The 20,832-nt window shown below is 39.5% G+C and overlaps 1 protein-coding gene across 2 annotated transcripts; it reads left to right on the top strand.

Moving 5' to 3' along the window:
• Positions 1 to 547: 547 nt before the first annotated feature.
• On the top strand, positions 548 to 19,360 carry LOC145478010 (endoplasmic reticulum-Golgi intermediate compartment protein 1-like). Of its 2 annotated transcripts, XM_081455895.1 has the most exons (14): positions 548 to 1,525; positions 6,003 to 6,064; positions 11,030 to 11,102; positions 12,185 to 12,273; positions 12,712 to 12,745; positions 13,161 to 13,213; positions 13,739 to 13,776; positions 14,126 to 14,170; positions 14,262 to 14,321; positions 14,454 to 14,511; positions 14,892 to 14,992; positions 17,216 to 17,255; positions 17,847 to 17,929; positions 18,857 to 19,360. In XM_081455895.1, the coding sequence occupies exons 1-14, from the start codon at positions 1,506 to 1,508 to the stop codon at positions 18,962 to 18,964; spliced, it is 864 nt and encodes a 287-aa protein (XP_081312021.1). In that variant the 5' UTR covers positions 548 to 1,505; the 3' UTR covers positions 18,965 to 19,360. The 2 variants fall into 2 exon arrangements, with proteins under 2 accessions (XP_081312021.1, XP_081312022.1); XM_081455896.1 differs by lacking the exon at positions 548 to 1,525 and having other exon boundaries at positions 6,005 to 6,110.
• Positions 19,361 to 20,832: the final 1,472 nt, after the last annotated feature.

Raw genomic sequence — 20,832 nt, forward strand, 5'->3', positions numbered from 1 at the left:
TGACTGTATAAACACCCGCTAACCTCCACTCGTTACGTGAACCCGAAACAGCGTTTAGGCCGTTTCAAAGCGATTCCAGTATTATTATTTTATATATCACTTTTGCTTACCACTTTGCAGCTGAATTTTCATTGCATCATTTTACCTTGGGAGGGAAAGGAAAAAGACATTTAATTTGTAAGAGTAGAGACATAATAATATCTAAGAACTGACTTACAATATGAAAATTGGTAACCAAGATTTAGAATATAGCCACAAAGTGTTAGAATGAAAAAAACATTATTGCGTTCGGAGAACGCAACTAATTTTGACCTGTGGCTTTTTAGAGTTGGTTCTCCTATGTTAAATGCAGAGAAAGAATACACATCCCTGCAAGGACATCGAAATGGCCACCCCACCGCGCTTAATTTTTGCAAGGGCATGTCACGGCCAGTAAACTGGTACCGTTACTACCGTTACTACCGTTACTACCGTTACTACCGTTACTACCGTCACTACCTTTACAAGTGACGACCTGATATGAGCATTTTGCGCTGGATCTTCTTTCCATTCAGTCGCCGTAGGCTTCGCTATTTTGTGCTTTCAGCGTCGTATTTTGGTGAATTTAAACGCTTCAACGGTAGCATATATTGAAATCTGAGGGAATTGTCATTGTTTATTTTATATGCTCACGAACACGACTTTGAATCGTCTTGGCTTTGCGACGTTAACCGTGGGAACAACTATATTTCATTGGCTGTATTTTGATTGCATTTGATTAGTTCCAGTTGCGGCAGATAGCTCAGTCTTCATCTGGGTGAATATTGTTTGGAATCGGTGGAAAAGTACTCTGAAGCCAAGATCCATCAGAGTGAACCTGAACCAAGGATACTGTCTACTTTGTTCACGAGGGGAAGTACTTGAATCACACGGAGTTTGTTTACGATAAACGAGCACGTGATTACTTATATTTGTGCTTCCAGCTTAGAATAATGTACATAAAAAATATACTTTCACAAATTAGCTTTTACGCTTAAACATTACCAGTTAACGTGAGAATATTTAGCACGAAATTTGAAGGCTAAGCAAATATTTTAGTTGTGAGTCTACGGAAACTGGCGCCGTCACGCAACGTATCCACAAATCGTAGTTTTATTTAATACAGGGGTCCTCTTAAAACTGGCATGAACTTTGACACTATGATGTATCTGTCTGTAAAACCTCGGTTGTTAATGAAAAACGGTGATTTTAGAACCGTGAGACAGAGGTTGAAAGTAGCTTGGTTTTCCTCATTTTTGCTGAGGTATCTATTACTAGTTTCCAAGCCTTATTGTTTCATCGTGAGTAGAAGACTGGGGATATATTTCAGCCAATCAGTGTTTACCGCGTAGAAAATATAAATGGCGGCAAAACAGTTGTTGTGGTGAAAGAAGTCACTTGTCAGAATTTATTTAACACATTGTTCCCTAGCCTTTTACCAACGAGTGAATGTTTTATGTTGGACTAATATACCGCGCTGAGGAATTATGCAGTTTGATGTGAGGAGGTGAGAGGTCCTAGTTCGTGATTATCCAGTTTTTCATGTGTATGAATTGTGCTTCCGTCATAAAATTCTGCACAGCTAAAATACCGGCCACGTGTCAAAACATGTTGGCGTGTAAATTTAGCAGCTGAAATAAAAAGAAACCAACACTTTACGCCTTGATGAAAAGAAGACGAATTATGTAAACTTACGCTCAATGTATAACCATTTATTAGTGTATTAACCGAAGTTTAACGCATATAAGCTTAATGCGGCAGTTTGAGACATTAAAATTTAAAATTCAAGCTTACTTTCTTATTCAAATTTACAGAAGAATCACAACTGAGCGAGTTCGCTTTGTTAATTGTGGGATCAATGAATTCGAATTGAATTGAAAGCAGAGGGCTCAATGGCTTTAAATTGGATTTAAAGGTTTAATGTTTTGCAGCGGCATTAAAACTAGGTAAACATTTCCCAATAGGTTAGACGTTAGCTGAGACCGCTGAACTAAATGCGAATAAGCTTACTTTCTGTACAATGTAAATCCCCTGAATATTGGTACTGGCTATTATTCTTGTACATTGAGAAGTCGCTCTTGACTTCCTCTGCTCTGGCAATGGCCTGTAATGGGATGTTTGATACTTAGTTTGTACTTGAGATTGTTCATTGTTATTGATTATTTTGACCAATCCACTGACAATAATTTATTTAAGAAATAGAAAACATGTACCGTGTTTCTGTAGAGTTATAGAAACACGAGTGGAAGTTTTTTGAGTTCTCTCAAACTTTCACGAGTGTTTCTATTAAGCAATTAGATTATGAGCTTGAGATTTCTATCGCATGATAGTTGACGAGGGCACAGCCTGAGTCAACTATTATGCGATAGAAATCTCGAGCTCATAATCTAATTGTTTTAGTATAAATCTGCTAGTCATTCAAAACTTTATTTAAATCCTCTTCACGGTCACTTCGAAAATGCCAAGAAATGGCTGTCATTTTGTTAACAAGGGCACACTGCTACATTACTATCTATCACAGAATAGATAGTGAGTAGTGTAGCCAATCAACGAATGGCATTCATGATAGGACGCTAGGAGATTTATACTAAAACTCAGTAGAAATACGGAGAAAATGTTTCCATTTCTTTTCGAAAACACCGTGATGAAGAAAAGAAGGAAAACAACTTGTTTACTTTGATCATCAAGATATAAATTCTCTTTGCTCGTGCCATCATTACGTCAACAGCTTGTGCTAGTTCTGTGTTTCTACTGAGTTATAGAAACACAATTTTTAACCAATCAGCACACGTTTTTTCTTGGGGCTGTTTTCTAAAATGATATACTAACCAAACATGAGGGCCATAGTGGGGAATATTAGCCTGAGGTCTTTGCAGTATGGATCTCGCTGCGCTTGGTCTGTACAAGACCGTGAACTGAGGGCCATTATTCTCCAGTACAGCTAGAGCAGCTAGGTCATTTAGTTAGTAGTTTATTACATGGCACTTGATGCATGTTTGAGACCTTGCTGCATTGACCTCGCTATCAATCATATAGTTCATATTGACCACGCTCGGTCAATACGGCAAGGTCAAGGGTTGAGTGTGGAGCCTTGGAGCTGACTCCAGGCTCATAGCTGCTGGAGCTTATCCTGGTTTCTGTGGCATGAAGCGTCTAGGAGTATTTCTACTCCCCCTGGATGGGATGCTAGTCCATCGCAGGTCACTCCCCCATAATTTGTAAGGTTTCCCGACAATTCCCCAGTACCCATAGAAAGGCACTGTGAGAGATAAGTGTCTTACCCAAGAACACAACACAGTGTCCCCGGCCAGGGCTTGAACCCGGACCACTCGCTCCGGAGTCGAGTGCACTAACTATGAGGCTACTGCGCTTCCACTTAAGGTTTGAGACTTTCCCTTAAAGACCAAATGTTTGATGTTAATAAGCTTTTTATTATAAGGCTATTTGATTTGTTTTTGCAGGCCCATAATCAGCCCATGGGCATTACGGGAGAATAATGTCCTCCAATAAGTCAATCAGAGTATGCTATATAGGCCACAAACACAAACCATATAAAAAATATTGATAATGACATGCTTTTGAATCAGATTCTAATTATTGATTACTAGAGAGTGACTAATTCATTCACATTCTTCACTAAGAAAGCTGATCAGGAATGAAATGAAAATAGGTTAAAAACTACTGTCTTACTGTCAGAGGTTTTTGTCTATGCTGTGTTTAAATGTCAGGCAGCCAGACAGCGATTATAAAGTACTCTGTCCATTTATGACTATACTGTATGTGTATACCATGTTATCATAACCATGTGATTGTTTACCCTAGTCCCGATAGTGCCAAACAATGGCACAAAATGCTTAGCATAGTAAGCTTTGGATTAATATTCAATCAATTTGTATGAAATTTGGACACCAAAAAATATACAGGGTTTTCAAATTTAGCCGGCGCCCGGCGCAAGTTACCAGCTACTTCAAGCATTTGCGCCGGGTACTTTTTTTATTTCAAATGTTACTAAAGACACAATTCTGTTTTACCAGTGTAATCGTGATCTGATCTTTTTGAGGAAGTAAATAAACGCTAACAGATGAAATAAATAAATAAATATTAAATAAATAAATAAACAGTATGGCTATTATGTACCTTTCGAACTTCAAAGCAAGAGCATTTTTTGGCGGAAAATCTGCTCGTGTACTCAGACTGTGATTTGAAATTTGCATGTATTGGTGTAGTGGCAGATTTCTTCTCACAAGTCATGCGATGTAATACGTACTGTACTCATGGAAATGTAAAAACATACTGTACCATTTTGTAAAACTTTGAAAGCAACTAATTTTACTAAGTTTACTAATTTTACTAACCCTTGTTAATAACTGTACAGTGGCCTTCAACAAAATCAGTTATGGGTGCAAAAAAGGCATGGTAGAGGGGGCGGTGCTCCTCTCCAGCATCCTACCCCACAGGAACGCCATTATCATGGCACAATAGTGCTCTGGCTACTTTACAATTTTCTCTTTTTACTTTTTTCAATTTGAAAATCCTGATATATCTTTGAGAGATCAACATGCAGTACATGTATTGGAAGAATAATTATAGTCATGTCCCCTCTTACATGTTTGTCAGACTTGACTAACCATCCCCTCAAGTTTTACAACTTTTGCTTTTTACACTTTAATTTATGGTCAATAATATCTGATAAAAACCCACATACCAAGAACTGCATTAAGCTATCATTTAGAAGGGCTCGCAAAAGGGGCTCACAAAAAGTACCATCCAGTCGTCCAGGACAAGTAGATTTTCTTGCTGGACAAGGAACTTTTCATTCTCTCTTGCTGTGTGTCTGCAACAGGGTTGCCCCAGGTCAGGAAATGATCAGGGGAGAAAAATTCTTCAAGGTCAGGGAGAAGTCAGGAAATGTTATTTTGAGTCAGCAAAAATCGACTTTTTGATGAAAACAGATTTATATTAGTCATAATTAAGTGACCCATTAAGTTGACATCTATCTTGCCAGGGTTTAGAAGCATGAAGCTTTTAGGAGTATTTTCACTCCTCTGGATGAGGTGGAGGAGGTGTAGACCGTCACAGGGTCACACTCTCCTCAGCACTTAATTTGTCAGTACTCATTAAAGGAGAAGGTCACTCCAAAAAGCTTACTTTTTTGTCTTCGCCCATAGCAAGAAAACATTCTCCCAATTTCAGCTTTTCCACTCGCAAAGTTTCAGCCTCTGAAGTGCCCATTATCCAGAGGAACTTCGTCTTCAAAGAAGCAAGGCAGTCATTTTGAAACTGTCTTTGCAGTCAGGCTGTGTTTACGTGACATCATTCTGTCCGACTCTAAATTGGCGGTAAGGAGAAAAGCCTGCAATCGACTTTGCATCCTTCACAAGGTCAGGAAAATGTATTTTTTCCAAACGATCATCCACTTTACTATCTTCAGTGCTATCACTTTGGTGGAGTTTGGAGCATGTTTGGCTCAAAATAATATGGCTCAGGAGCAGCCATAACCCAGAGTGGTAGTTAAAAGGCTAGTCGGAAACCATTTGGACAAAATCTCATGGACGGAATGATGTCATGAAAACACGGCCTGGATGCTGAGTACTGTTCAAAATGGCAGCATTGATGTTGATGCTTCCTTGGAGACGAATTTCATAAGGAAAATCTGCACTTTAGAGGCTGAACCTTTGGTGAGTGGCTAAACTTAGTTCAAGGTTTTTATTGGCATTGACAAAAAATATACGTTTTTTGGAGAGACCTCCATTTATACAGTGGGTGGACAGAGAGATTGTGGCCTGAGTAAAGCATAATGACCATGGCTGAAGGGCCAAACCTGGACTGCATGATCTGATGCACTCTCTATTAGGCTGATGCAAATACCTTTGTTTGGTGTTTGGCCAGGCCTGATAAGCAACATTGCAATTATTGATTTCTTTTATATGGTAATATTAAGGATATCAAGGACATGTAAATTGTTTTAACTTTGAACTTTGCAGATTTGATGTTTACAGAAAAGTCCCAAAGGATTTAACTGAACCCACCCTGACAGGAGCAGTGAGTGAGTTCATTAATGATAGATAAACTGATTGTTACAAAACTTTGTTGTAAGTTACAGTATCATAATTTTTGCTTTTTTACATAGTCCATCATTGGTTTTTGTTAGTTGCGGACTGTTGTACATTGTACTCCGATTTTGCAAGCCTCCGAATACATGTGCAGTAGAATTGAACGTGGACACGAATATAGATTTGCTTAAAGTCTTATTTTAATCACCATGTGCTTGGCCCGACAAGAGATAACATGATGCATGGGGCGCGCATGCCCGTATATGATGTGTCACGCTGGACATACCGTGACATCCCCCTCTTTTTGAAAAAGAGGTCCTAGTTACATGCAGATAAATCGATAAAAGGGGACATGATAATCAATGCTAATCAAATTAATCAAACGTCTATCAAACGACAACAGGAACTAAGAACAGTTTCATGGGTGTAAATAGGAACCCAATGTCAATAAAAAAGTTTTTTGTTTGCCCCTATTTAATCTTTGAACTTGGTTGGGACGTGGGTGATGCGTCCAGTCCTTGTAACTTGGCTCTTTGGGTGATAACAGGTTCCTTCACTGGTTACAACAGCACCTGCTGGCTCGAGATCAATTTGCCTCTTGCTGCACGGTAGTTGGAGAGACAGTGACTGATCTGGTGTCGGTGTACTGTCTTGAGGACTGGCTTCTGACAACGGAGGTGGTCTGGTCGCCTTGTCATTGGGTATGTGTGCGTCTTTGGAGTCGTCTACTGGAGTCACTGTACCGATAGGTGGAGTGTTACTGCCAGCTGAGGGGGGTATTTCACTCTGGCTCCTTGGTCTCAGGTGCTCCCTTGTTCTCTGGTAGATCTTCCCTTGAATGTCCACTGTGTAGGTTCGGGGGTGCTCCATTGGCTGTGGCCTATTTAGCACAGTTCCTGACTGCCAGGTATTCTTCAAGGTGTTCCAGACAAACACTGGTTCTCGGTTGTTAAGGGCCTTCTTGTTGCTACCAGCCTTCCTGTCATAGAATACTGCTTGCCTCTCTTGGCATTTCTGGTTAGCTTCATGGTGGAGGTGTTTGGACTTCAGTGCGCTTCTGCTGCTTGGGAGTGTCGTTTGGGGTTTACGTCCAAACAGCAACTTGTGGGGTGATGGCATCTGGTCACTAAGGGGAGTTGTGCGATACATCCATAAGGCTGTGTAAGGGCATTCCTTCTCCTCTAGTGCTTTTCTTAACAGTGACTTGCAGGTTCCAATTGCCCTCTCTGCCAGGCTGTTGGCTTGGTGGTGGTATGGGGAACTACAGTGTAGTGTGATGCCACTTTGTTCGCATTTGGTTTTGAATCTTTCGCTGATGAACTGAGATCCGAAGTCGGCAATGATAGTGGCTGGTAGGTCATATTCTGCAAGGATGCTTGTGAAGTGGTTGCACACGGTGTGGCTGGCCATGTCGTTGAGGAGTCTTATCACAGGGAATCTTGAGTAGTAATCAACGACCATAAGGTACTTCTCCTTGTTAAATTCAAAGATGTCTGTGCCGAGCTTCTCCCATGGTTGGGTAGGAAGGTCTGGCTGCAAAATGGGTAGTCTGGGCTGAGCTGGCTTGTGTTTGTCACACAGGTTGCAGTCCTTTACCATCTGCCTGATGTCAGCGGAGATACCAGGCCAGAACACTGATTCTCTAGCTTGGAGGATGCATTTGTTCTCTCCTTGATGTCCCAGGTGGATCGCTTGGAGAACTTGGTTTCTCATGGAGGCTGGTACGACGATCCTGCTACCTTTTAATACTAGACCGTCCTCTAAAGTGAGGTCGCATCGGAAGTTCCAAAACTCCCATAGTTCTTGCGGGCATTGTTTTCTGTAGGGAGGCCAGCCATTGTAGATGGTGTTCTTCAGTAGGTTCATGGTAGGATCTTGTACTGTAGAGGACTTTACTGCTGTTAGGTCGATGGGGGTGGATATGAAGTGGATGTTACGCTGTGATGCGGTGTCCTTAGTCGTAGTCTCAGTGCCATGTGTTGCTCTCGTGACAGGGCATCGGCAACTGGGATGGATCTCCCTGGCTTGTACTGGACATTGATATCAAATCGCAGGCATCTAAGAAGTAGCCTCTGCAGCCGGCCTGGAGCCTCATTGATGTTTTTCTTGAAAATTTGTTCCAAGGGGGAGTGATCGGTTTCAACTGTCACGTTTCGACCGAGCAGGTAGTACTCGAACTTCTCCAGGCCATATGCGACTGCCAGACACTCGCGCTCGATATTAAAATATCTGGACTCTGCGTCTGTGAGTGACCGGGACGCCATGGCAACAATGTGTTCATTTCCTTGAGAGTGTGACTGTCTTAGCCAGGCCCCAATGCCTGTTTTGCTTGCGTCACACTGAAGGATCGTGGGTGTACTCGGATCTGGGTCGTAATAGGAAATGAGTTTGGACGTGCAGAGTTCTTGCTTAATCCTATCGAGTGTCTTCTGGTGGTGGGGCTCCCAGCTAAAATGGACGTTCTTCTTGGTTAGCTCTCTTAGTGGCGATGTTAGGTCCGCTAGCTTTGTCGAGAAGCGGTTCAGGTAAGTTACCATGCCCAGGATAGTCTGAAGCTCCCCCATGTTTGATGGGCTCTTCATGTTGTGAATTGCTTCAAGTTTCTCCTTCGCTGGTTGGATTCCATTCTCTGTCAGAACGTGCCCGTAGAAGTCGACTTGTGCCTGCTTGAACTGCAGCTTTTTGGAGTTTAGGTTGACATTGTGCTTGCGAGTGGCCTTGAGCATTTCACAGAAGGCTTGGTCGTGCTCTGATTGGGTTGAGCCGCATACCACAATGTCATCAGCAATCCCCATTACATTGGGGGTGCCCCTGTAAACCTCATCGAGTTTGCGTTGAAAGATGTCTTGGCCCTTGTCTCTGATGTCCTGGCCCTGGTACTCTGGGCTACTCACGATCTGGTGAACCTTTTGAAAGCGTTTTAGCATGCACACTCTCGCGTAATGGCCAGTCTTGCCACAGTGCTTGCATTTTGCATTCTTGGCAGGGCAATTCGCTGATTTATCATGGGTGTTTCCACATCTGAAGCAGCCTTTCGACTTGAATTGAAGTCGGTGAGGTTTTCTTCCGCTATGATCTCTTTGGTTTTGGTCGCCGTAGGAAGTTTGGTGTGTGAAGCTTTGTCCCGGTGGGTGTTTTTTAGTCGAATATGCAGATTCTCTTTGAACTGTGTGAAGATCAGATTTCTCGTCACCTTTGGAAATTATCTTCATTTGTGCTTTAGTACTTTCCTCGACTTTCGCCAGGTCGTAGACTTGCTTGAAGGTTAGCCCGTTACCAAGTGCTATCGCGTCTTTGCGTACTTTATCGGACGCTACGCCAAATACCAGCGTATCTCTGAGGGTATTTTCTTTAGCGGCGGGATCGTATCCACCATCTTCTATTAATAGTCGCGCTTTGGTTATGAATTCCTCAAGTGGTCTATCTGCCTGCTTTAGGCATCGAAGTTGGTATCTAGCGAGGATTTCATTACTTTGGGGCTTTGTATAAGCCTCTAGTGCCGCCATAACTGGGCTGATCTTGAGGTCGTCGCCTTCGCTGGCCCATGTGGTCGTGTTGTAGATTTCGAGGCCTTTGTCGCCAATCCATAAAAGCAGCAGTCTCACCTTTTTCGCCTCTTCGACTTTACCGAGTGGCCCCGCGAAGATAAGTTCGCATTTCTGTTGGAAGAGTTTGAAACGCTTGTGAATGTCTCCTGGAGTGGTCCAGTCCATAGCTGGTGGTTTAAATCGATCGGCCATGTTGTTTTTGAATGCTCGAAGTAATTGATGTGCTCTACAACTTGCGCTTGAATGAATTTATGTTCGAATGCTTGAAATGCTTCACCTGGAGGATCCAGTATCTTCTCAGGATCCCACTCCTGACACCATGCAGTAGAATTGAACGTGGACACGAATATAGATTTGCTTAAAGTCTTATTTTAATCGCCATGTGCTTGGCCTGACAAGAGATAACATGATGCATGGGGCGCGCATGCCCGTATATGATGTGTCACGCTGGACATACCGTGACAACATGCACCTCGTCTGAATCCACCGACAACCTAACCGAGTATTTATTTATTAAACCTGTATTATAATAGTAAGTAGTAACTATAGGAAATACACTACATCAGAAAGAATAGTTTTGCTTTGGAGTTTTCTACTTTCCTAGACAAAAATGAGTTTCATTTACAATTAAATGATAATCTGTTCCACTTACCTTTAAGGAGCTTATCGCAAGAGTTGTGATAAGCATCCCTGCTCTAGCTACTGTACTGTTATCCTGTAATTTATCAAATTTTACATAATATGTGGAATATATTAGATTGGTTCTTACTTATGATCAAATTTTAAGGAGAGATGCATCGATGATGTTATTAACATTTTTGTTTCTTTACAATATGAAACAGAAAGATTCTTTGTAGCCATGTGTCTGGTCAGTAATTAATTGGTTAGAGAAGATGTCAAAATGTGGTACAGTCTAAAAAACATCAGTGATACACATGGCTATCATCTTGTTTGCCACTTTTTTGTTCTTACCACATTGTGATGTCATCTATGATCAATTACTGGACTGATGCACTGCAGCATGGAATGTATTTGTTAAACTGACCTGATATTCTACAATACAGTACTAGTTCTAATTTAGAATTCTACAGTGACCCTCCAAAAGTAGTCATGCTCTGAAAGCAGTGATCTTAATGCAACTAGAAAAAAGGAAATGGTAGAGAAGAATGAAACTGAACTGAACTGTTATTCGAGAGGGAATTTATAAGGTGCTACTTTGCTCTGGTGCTTTTTTCTCTCTATAATAAGACACCTGATGTGCTGTGTATTACAATTGCACAATTTGATATAAATTATTTATTACAGATAGGCACATGGATACCCCTGAGATAATATAAAACTTTGTCTACAAACTTATGAAGTGGCAGTGTCACTGAGCATTATTTTACAGATGTGCTTTTTCCTCAACAGTTTCCATATGCAGTTGCCTTTTTATAGTATTTCTGTTGCTATCAGAGTTTTACAGCTTTATAAACACCGAAATGTAAGTAAAGAAGAGTCATCTTTGGGGATAATTAATATGGTAAAATGATCATGGTTTGCAATACACATATCTTACTAGATGTTTTGGTGTGTAGTATCACTGTATATTTTTACAAGTTGTGCCGTATTTTGATGAGCCCGTAGGGTGAGTCAAAATACAAACAACAAGTAAAAATATAGAGCAATACTACACATTGGGATTTATTATCCAACTGCTGTAGTCAATAAATTTATCAATGAAAGAGGGAGAGTGTGACAGCTTTGCATGCGCTCACTGACCTGTACGGCAAACAGGTTTTCTACTGTACAAATAACTGTACAATATCGCTGTGTATTTGTACTGTTATTTGGATGGTATTCGCAGCAGTTGGATAATAAAATCGAGTATACAATGGCTTTAATGTTTCCTGTTTTCTGATCTGCTGTGTTTTCTATGGCATGGTATAAATGTAATTTGTTAAAAACTGGATCAATGTGTAATACTAGCCATGGGAGTGGTTTACACTCTAGGGCCAGCTGGTCACAGTGCCTCTAGACATCCCAGGCACCCATGGCCATCTTGCATACACCTGTACAGCTTGGTGCAGTTGTTAACATACAATAACACGAGGTTTAAGTTAGAATTTCTATTACGTTTGAAGCCAAGTACAATAACATGAATGAAACCTGATTAAACATAACCAGTTTGTTTAAGCAAACCTTACCAGTTTTACATCTGAAGGCCTCTCTTTACTAAGCAAAGCAAGCCAATTTTTTTCTAATTAGTACATGTTTTTGTTATTCATTTTATATTATTAACAGCAGGGTTGTCACATAGTTTTGAAGAAGTTAAGGTGGCTTTATTTTTAGAGTAGGCAGTTGATTTTGCCATCTCTTTCTAAACAATCGAATGAATAGCCTGGTGGAGTGCATGTAGCCAGCTCAGGGTGACTTTGCTGGGAGCTGGCCAGTATACTTTTGACAACCCTGCTGACAGTGACACAATAAATATTGTTACTGCCGGTAATTTTATTGAAAATAGGTGATTAAATAAATTTTGTGGTGTGTTTGGCTACACTTACCTGTTTCCTTGTTGTCATGTAGTGTTAGTGAGTTGTTTGTGGATAACCCGACAGAAAATGACAGGCTAGATGTCAAACTGAATATAACCTTACCAAGAATGAAGTGTGAACGTGAGTATTGAAGAAAGTGTCTATGAAATCATTCCTCTCACTATCTCGCTGTTGCATTATTTCCTTTTGTTAAGAATGATCCATGGCACCCTTTCAAGTTAGATTTGATGAAAGTTGAAATTGAGCAACTGAAATATCGTAGCAAAGTTATTAGCGAGGAAAGCTTAATCGAGATTATTTCCAGTAGTTTATATTTGTGAACACTGTGTTGGTGAGGGAATTTGTCACTTGGGTCTCAGCTACATGTAAATGTTGCTCTGAAAACTTGCTCTGGGGTTTTTTAAGTTTTATCATCTGTGGTACTTTTAAAGAGCATTGAAGAAGTTAATACATTGTAAATGCAAGTTACCTCCAGTAGGCACATCTTACTAGCAAAATTTTAAAGTCAACAAACTCTGCTCTTTTCTGAAAATGATTCATCTGCTTTTTCTTCTGTAGATCTTGGCCTGGATATTCAGGATGAAATGGGAAGGTAAGTAAGGCTGCTGTCAACAATGTAAAATTTATCTTTTAGGAACTGGAATCTACATGCTTTGCTCTGATCATGTCTTAAGGGTATACAAAATACATGTCCTAGACCATAATATTATGTTAGAAAAACCTGGTATCAGAAAGTATAAGGACCTTTGGAACTTAGTATCACAGAGACAATGAATTTTTACTGATTTTGAGGTCAGGAAAGGAATTGGATGTTAATGATTTACATAGTGACTGTATTTCTGGCAACATTTATGTAGTTTGTGTCTTGCTGCTGACAGTATGTCATGGCTCACCCTGTCGCTTTATTGTGAGCTGTTTTTGCTCAATCAAGGTTTGCTCTGGTGTAATTATTTATTCATGTTAACATGCCAAGTTAATCATAGAATGTATTATTTTTGTTTTGACAGGCATGAGGTTGGGTTTCAGGAGAATACCCACAAAGAGGACATAAATCATGGAGGTAATGTTATATACTTGAAAAGAAAAGTAAAAAAAGTTATACTTCAAGGTATACTTCAGTTGTGTGTTTTTATACCACTCATATTGTTAAAACAAAACTCTTGAAGCTCAACAACAGACAGATTATTTGAGTTTGTTAATTACTAGTTTATTCAGATGGCAAAACAGTCAAATTTAATTCAAACTCTGGCCTGGGTAACCAATCAGTCTTGATGAAAATACTGAATCCAACAGTCATGCTGCTGTATTAGATCAACTAATAATTCACAGGGGCATGAATTTCCTTGAGTGACTCCAACACCTTGTCAGAAAATACTACTGGTATGTAGTGTGTGAAATCCACAACCCACTAGTAGATTCGATACCCACTGCTCTGTTGGTGATATCCAGCAGTGTCATTACTATCTTATGTTTGACGGAGTACTGGAGTACTGCTAGCTGACATATCTGTTGTTTTTCAAGCTATTATCATGATCAACATTACTTTACTCATGCTCTTATTATGACGCTTGTCTTGCTGTTGCAGAAGGATGTCTGTTCTCTTGTAAGTTCAACATTAACAAGGTATGTAGGTTGACTACAGCATTGATCACAGAGGTATATGTAAGTTACTTGGCTCAAATAAGACATCCGTGTTTTGTACATGTAATCGAGTGAGCAATTGGTGACTGACACAAAATGTCTTTTGGGACTGTGCAGTTATTTACCCTTCTCATGGTTAACTTTTCTCATTTTGCATTAAAATGTAATCCAACAATGTGGTTTTTGTAGTTTTTGCTCAAAATTGGATTACATTATAACGCAAATGTGAAAAGCTACCATGAAAAGGCTATTGTACTATGTTCATGGGCTTCATTAACTCAGTATTTTCGGTATGACAGTGTGTTGAATTTAACTTCCTGTCTCTCGTTAGGTTCCTGGTAATTTCCACGTGTCCACCCATGGAGCAGGTGCTCAGGTGTGTTACTGTAGAACATTTTTATATGCTTCTCTATCTCATCGTCACATCTGAACTAACTGATTAAATTTTAGTCCTGTTTGTTTTACAGCCAGACAACCCAGACATGGCCCATGTTATAAACTCTCTTAATTTTGGAACAGAAATCAAGGTAAATATTGCTGAAAGTAAGATTTCATGCCTTGTTCTGTGAATTTCCATTGAAAACTGACACTTCTATAACAACTAACTTTCATTGAAATTGTGTTTTCATTGATATTAACATGTGTTTCTACTTACATAGGATAAACTACCGGGTGCTTTTGTGGCACTTAAAGAACGAGATAAAGAGACTGCCAACAGTAAGTAAAAGCGAGCTTGATGACATTTAAGGTTATTGAGCAAGAGACCATTACATGTTTGTTTAAAAAACAATGAACGTTATGCTACTAAAAGATCCCAACTACTCGCTCTCGATTTGTTTGAGCAACTTTTCAACTTGGCTACATCTCACTGACTTGGCTCTTTGCTTGAATATGTCAGTGGAAGTACAGTTGAATCCTGATTTCTCGAACCGTCGATTTTTGGAACCTCCTAACAACTTGAATCAAAAGTCTTTTCCCTCGCCTCCGTCGAAAAATCGGGATTACACTGTATTTTGATGTATAAGTTGATCAGTGTAAGTGTTTGTGCTTGTCTTGTTTTTTCTTCAACTTGATGTCTTGTAATGTTCTCTTTTTAGGTTTGTCGTCGCATGATTATGTATTGAAAATTGTACCCACTATTTATGAGAAGCTGGATGGCAGCACAACCTTCACCTATCAGTACACATGGGCTTATAAGGTAGTGATGGCATGTCAACTTTAGTATTTAAAGACTAGTAGTAATCAGAGATTATGAGAGTGCGTTCGACGCTCTCACTTTAATATATAATTATATTTCGTAAATAAATGATTTCATTAGCTGATTTTCAACCTTTGTCTATTGCTAAAATCAACATTTTTCAGCAGCAACCGAGGTTTTACAGTCAGATATGCATAGTGTGAAAGTCCATGCTAGTGAAGAGGTCACGATTTGTTGATACGTTGCGCGACGCTGCCAGTTTCTGTAGTCTCTCAAGTTTCATAGAATATTTAAATTACGTACATTATTCTAAGCTAGCATTTGCAGTCGCGTGCTCGTTTCGCGACTAATTCGAGTACAGTAAACACCCGCATATAAGAACACATGGATTAAGAACATCAGGCTGAAATTTGGCAAATAAAGCACCACTTTTATAAGAACAATATCAGCCTGGAAAAAAAAATAATGTTCTTATAAAATGGGAAGGGTGTCAAAATTACACAAATTACCATAAACACACCTGCTGACCAGTGGTATTAGCTAAGTTTTGGGCACCTTTGTTCTCTTCAGAATATCTAATATCATGAATTACATTTTTTGCCTTTACAATACTATAAACTACTGTATTGATAGAGAAAAACATAAGATTTTATAGCTGTATCAAGGTCAATCACAGTTGTAGTTGATCAAAGCTTGCAAATACTTGTCCAGTCTTAATGTTATTGTTTTGCTGATGTACATGTCAACACAGTAGTAAATCAGACTTTCAGATTTGCAGATGTACAGTGGACCTCTACTTTAGGCATTTCAAGGGTGGGGCAGCATATGGATCTGCCACAGAACTATACATACACCCTTCTTGTTACTGTTTTGTTACATTACTGATTACAGTAGACCTATTTGAACATTAGGTTTTTAATTATTGTTCCATCAATTTATGTAATTGTCCAAAAACATGATTAAAATTTCTAGCAACATTTTTTATGCTGTACAGCACTGAATTTAAAAAAATTTAAGAACATTTAAGAACATCCTGAGGCTGATTTTTCACTAAGCATCCCATAAATAAGAACACAATCAGTCTGACCTCTGAAATTGTGTGTTCTTATATGCGGGTGTTTACTGTATTTCCCCTGATGAATAAAGTAGTCTTATAGATCTTGCCTTCAGAGTACTTTTCCACCGATTCCAAACAATAAAATTTCGACCGGATAAAGACTGAGCTATCTGTCGCGACTGGAACTAATCAACAAATGCAATCAAAATGTAGCTGTTCCCACGGTTATCTTCTCAAAGCCAAGTCGTGTTAATAAACAAGGACAATTTCCTCAGATTGCGATAAATGCTGCCGTCGAAGCGTTTAAATCTAACGCCAAAATCTAACGCTGAGAGCACGTAATGACGAGGCATACGGCGACTGAATGGAAAGAAGTCAAGGAAAGATCCATCGGAAAGACGAGCTCACATGGCCTGCTTACATACTCACATGTTCGCCACATGTCTTATCACATGTCTTGTTAAACGGTACCAGTTTACTGCCCGTGACATGCCCCTGCAAAAACCAAGCGGGGTGGCCATTTTGGTGTCCTTACAGGAATGTGGTTTTATTCAGCCTAGAACCGTGCACAGGGATACCAACTCTGTGAAGCCACAGGTCAAAATTAGGTTTGCGTTCCACTTCGTCGAACGCAATGATTTCCAGTCTGTACTGCGCAGTCTCAGCACCCTAAATGTTTATGAACATAAAACGTCCCACTCGACGGAATGCGAATCGATGTTATTCGTTGCGAACCACATACCTTATCTTTGAAGCCTTTCGGATTCTTTTTCCAACAGCTTCATTGATTTTACAGCTGCGAAGTTGTTTCATCAAGTGGTATGAGAATTAAAGAAAGGAACATAAAGCTTCGCGTCAGTAATGGCGGTTGATATGAAACTTTGAATTTACTTCGTGTAAGTGGCTGCGAAATGTTCACATTTAGTGATGTCGTACATGAAACAAAACAAAAAACGTGCGAGTGAGTGCGCAGCACGGACTGGAAATCCTCTTTAATACACTTTAACTCATGGAGCATTTATGCTTTTCCCGTTATCCCCTGACTTCCTCGCTGCATTCAACTTCCATGACTATAGAATAATTCGTAGTAAACAAGAAGCACCCATTCTAACATTAGGAGTTATTTGTGGTTGTTTGTAATGCATATATCTCCAATTTTGTTTTAGGATTATGTCGCTTATGGACACGGAGGCAGGATTTTGCCAGGTAGGGTATCATATCATACGAGCTACTGACCAATCGTTAGTGAAGTCAACAAGGCTGCATATTGGCCACGTTGACCGAACAAGCTTGTTCAATGAAGGATATATTATATGGTATAAAGAACACCATTTTATTTTGAGAAACAGCGGGTAATGCTGAGCAGACAGGATAGCCCCATCATTCCCGCGCAGGTAGCCAATCACAGCAAAGGATTTGGTTCGGCATTTTTTAAAAAAATTTTTTTGGCGGGGGTTCATATTGGCCGCTTGCGAAACTTGGCATATGATATTGAGTTGTGTAGCAGCATGTTTAGTTTCGTATCTCTGAAACTTGTTGTGATCTTGCAATCCTAAACATCGTTCAATGCTCTTCCGAAGAGGAAAAGAGAACAAAAATACTGATTAAAATTGGATTTTACATCTGATTTCAAAATCTTTGGATGTAATTGGCAAGAAATGAAAGAAACTTTGAACTTGACCATTGTGAGGATTATTGCAGTGATCTATTGATGTTGACCTTGAAAAAGAAATTCTAACTGAACCCAACACGAAGAAGTTATTATGAATTCCAAATCATCAGTCTGTTTATTCCTAGCCATCTGGTTTCGTTATGATCTGAGCCCAATCACTGTCAAATATGTGGAGAGACGCAAGCCACTCTACCATTTCATCACCACGGTATGATGCATTGAATAGTTAGAAATGCTCAGTAATTCTTTAATTCTTTACAAGCAAATAAATTAAATTATAGTTTTGTCTCTTTATTTAGCTTAAAACTCAGTGTAAGAGATTTCTAATGTAGCTTTCACTTCGCTATTTATTTTTCCCAGTCTTGTTCCCTTTTTTCCGTACAAACGAAAACGTTTTCTACAAACACTAAATATTCTTCTTGCACAATAATACTAGCACGTACGACGCGATGGTTCTTTGTGTAAAAAGGAGCTAAGATTCCCATCCACTTTGTAGATTTATGTGGAATCTTATTATAAAACTTTATGTAAAATAAGTTATGCATACCTATAGTAGTAAGTAGTAAGTATTAGTGACACACGTTAAAACTCGGACCATCATTGATTGGCTAATGTTAAACCTCGTATCTGATTAATGTATAATTTCTCGTTAGCGCGATGGAAGTGGGATGGAAGTTGCATGAAACTACGATGTACTTTGACCCTTTTGTTGCATCCGTTCCTCTCAAGTTAATATATAGCGCCACTGATTATTCCAATGAAAAGCAAGAAATCAGCAAATGAGAGTTATCAAAATTGAAAAGGTAAGAAAAGTACCAAAAGAATTTCTTTAAAGATATCGTGCCAAACTTTTCGGGCGTAGCCCTCCCTTCCACCTCTCTTATTTACGGTTCACTTTGGTACGTTTTGTTCCATTGAAGAGAGGCTAAGCCTTGGTATCTTTGAAAGAAGTCGTTTGGTACTTTTCTTACCATTCTTATGACACAGTGCAATGACACAGTGCAATGACACAGTGCCACGCAGTATTTGGAACTTGTTGTTATTATCAGGGGTAATTATTACTTGTGTTTAGTATTTGCAGACATGCTGCCAGGTTTTGGTTCCTTCACGTTTTGTTTTTTGTGTTGATTTTCAGGTGTGCGCAATCGTAGGAGGTACTTTCACCGTGGCGGGTATTATAGATTCCATGATATTCACAGCCAGCGAGTTGTTTAAAAAGGCTCAACTAGGAAAGTTAAGCTAATTCAGGACCGTAAAAATGTCAGAAACAAAAATGGGATCGGTAACAATCATAGAGGCATTTACTCGCAGATTTTCTTAGCATTTTTGGCATTAAATTATTGTTCTTTTTGTAACTGTATTTCCCAGGGACATTTTGTACTGTTTTACTGAGGTAATTAGACTCTGTTAGTGTTTTTAAAACACTTTGAGACTATTCTTAATGAGAGAGGTCTTTTTATGTCATTTATATTTGCGACTTCCTAATGAAGTTGTTTACTTTATTATCATAGGAGTAGAATGCTGGGGAAATTTGATTGAAATATGAATTACAGAAGTTTTCATTTAAATTAGAACTATTGTTATGTATAATATACTCAGGGTTCGCCGTCAATAAAGTAAATGATCACCGAGTTCCTTTCTGTGCAGTTTGTTTGTTGTATCTTTATGGGTGGCAACCAACAGGCAAAAACTGCATGTACTCATTCAATGGGTGAATAATTTGAGTATTATTCCGAGCCAAGTCCACGAAGGATAATCTGGACTCCTTCCTATTTCTTGTGTCGTGGGAGAACAACAACAAAAAAATTGTGTCGAGTGAAAGTGAAGGCGATCTCTGTGTCTCAGATGCCGACTCCTGTCTGTCTCCTTGTTTTTTCTCGGTGAAGGTCTATAGTCTTGTCAATTTGTGACCCATTTGCTTGATACAAGTGAAAAGAGCTGGAAGCGTCTTAGTGGGTATATTTTGTGAAGTATTATCAAAATATCTTGCTAGGTAAATTACAATTAAGGATATTGAATTTTCAGGTAATTCATGTCATATTTGGATTCTTCTGTCATTTGCATATTTGTCGTGACGTCCGTGCTATTGGTCGAACACCAAGTGAAACGCAAGATGTTCTGAGGATAGAGCAGAATATAGTTCACAGATGCATTCTACTTACTAAAGACGGAACTTCTTTTGAGATGACTTCTAAGCGAATACAGCCGAGTCTGTAAACTGAATGAAACGTTTTGCTGCTCAGAACCGGAAACATGTTGAAACAAGAAAGGATGAACTGAAGGGTAAGAAAGTTTACTCCTCATATAGACCTTATTCTTTACCTAATCCCTCCTAAGTAATTTTGACATATCGTATTCATTCCTAAGCTCTGACTACTTTGGGCTGTCCACTTTAGTAAAATTCGCATCACAGGATTGCCTATTTCTAGACCCTCCTGGAATTTCTGAGACCTTGAGTGAGCTTAAAAGAACCTTGAGTGGAATTACCTTGAGATAAAGGCCTATATTGGGGATTACTGGAACTGTTTTACACTTTAATCTTTCTCGCCTGAAACAACTGGGACATCAAGACGGAAACACCATGCAGCATGAAATCATTTATTTTGCCTCATTGCCCATGTGAAGGTTCAACTTGGACACGTTTTCTTGAAGAACCCTTTGTTCCTCCAAGCGCTCATTCAAATTCTGAAGTAGTATCTTGCTTTCTTGAAGCCCTCTTTGTATGGCAGCGACTTCCCTTTGCCTTTGCTCGGCGGTTTCTTCCAGCAACGCCTCTTTCTGTTTCAATGTGCTTCGCAGTTCCTCCAGCTTCTGAAGGGCGTTGGCCTTCTGTCGTTTCATGTGTGCGACTTCACGTTGCATAGCTTTCTTCTCTCTGATTGTTTCACTAGTAACGCCCCTGATAGTAGCCTTTACTTCCTTTATGAAAGTGCGATGTGCGTCAATCCGAATTCTCAGGCGGGTAAGCTTTTGCACGATTTCTTCATTTTGCTTCCTTACTGGAGCATTTTCCAAAAGGAATCTTTCGATCGCTGAAATCTCGGTTTTCAGACTCAAATATTGTTCTTCATAGCTCTTCCTTTTATTAAACTCTTTGAATTCTTTCAAAAT

Source organism: Orbicella franksi, chromosome 2 (genome assembly GCF_964199315.1).
Source record: "Orbicella franksi chromosome 2, jaOrbFran1.1, whole genome shotgun sequence".
Classification (NCBI taxonomy): domain Eukaryota; kingdom Metazoa; phylum Cnidaria; class Anthozoa; order Scleractinia; family Merulinidae; genus Orbicella; species Orbicella franksi.

Excerpts from the sequence above, each read along its gene's own strand:
- LOC145478010 (XM_081455895.1), top strand. The coding sequence starts at position 1,506 with ATGCAGTTTGATGTGAGGAG. Across the intron at positions 14,512-14,891 it reads AGATAAAGAGACTGCCAACA|GTTTGTCGTCGCATGATTAT; the intron begins GTAAGTAAAAGC and ends TTCTCTTTTTAG. Across the intron at positions 17,930-18,856 it reads TCTACCATTTCATCACCACG|GTGTGCGCAATCGTAGGAGG; the intron begins GTATGATGCATT and ends GTTGATTTTCAG.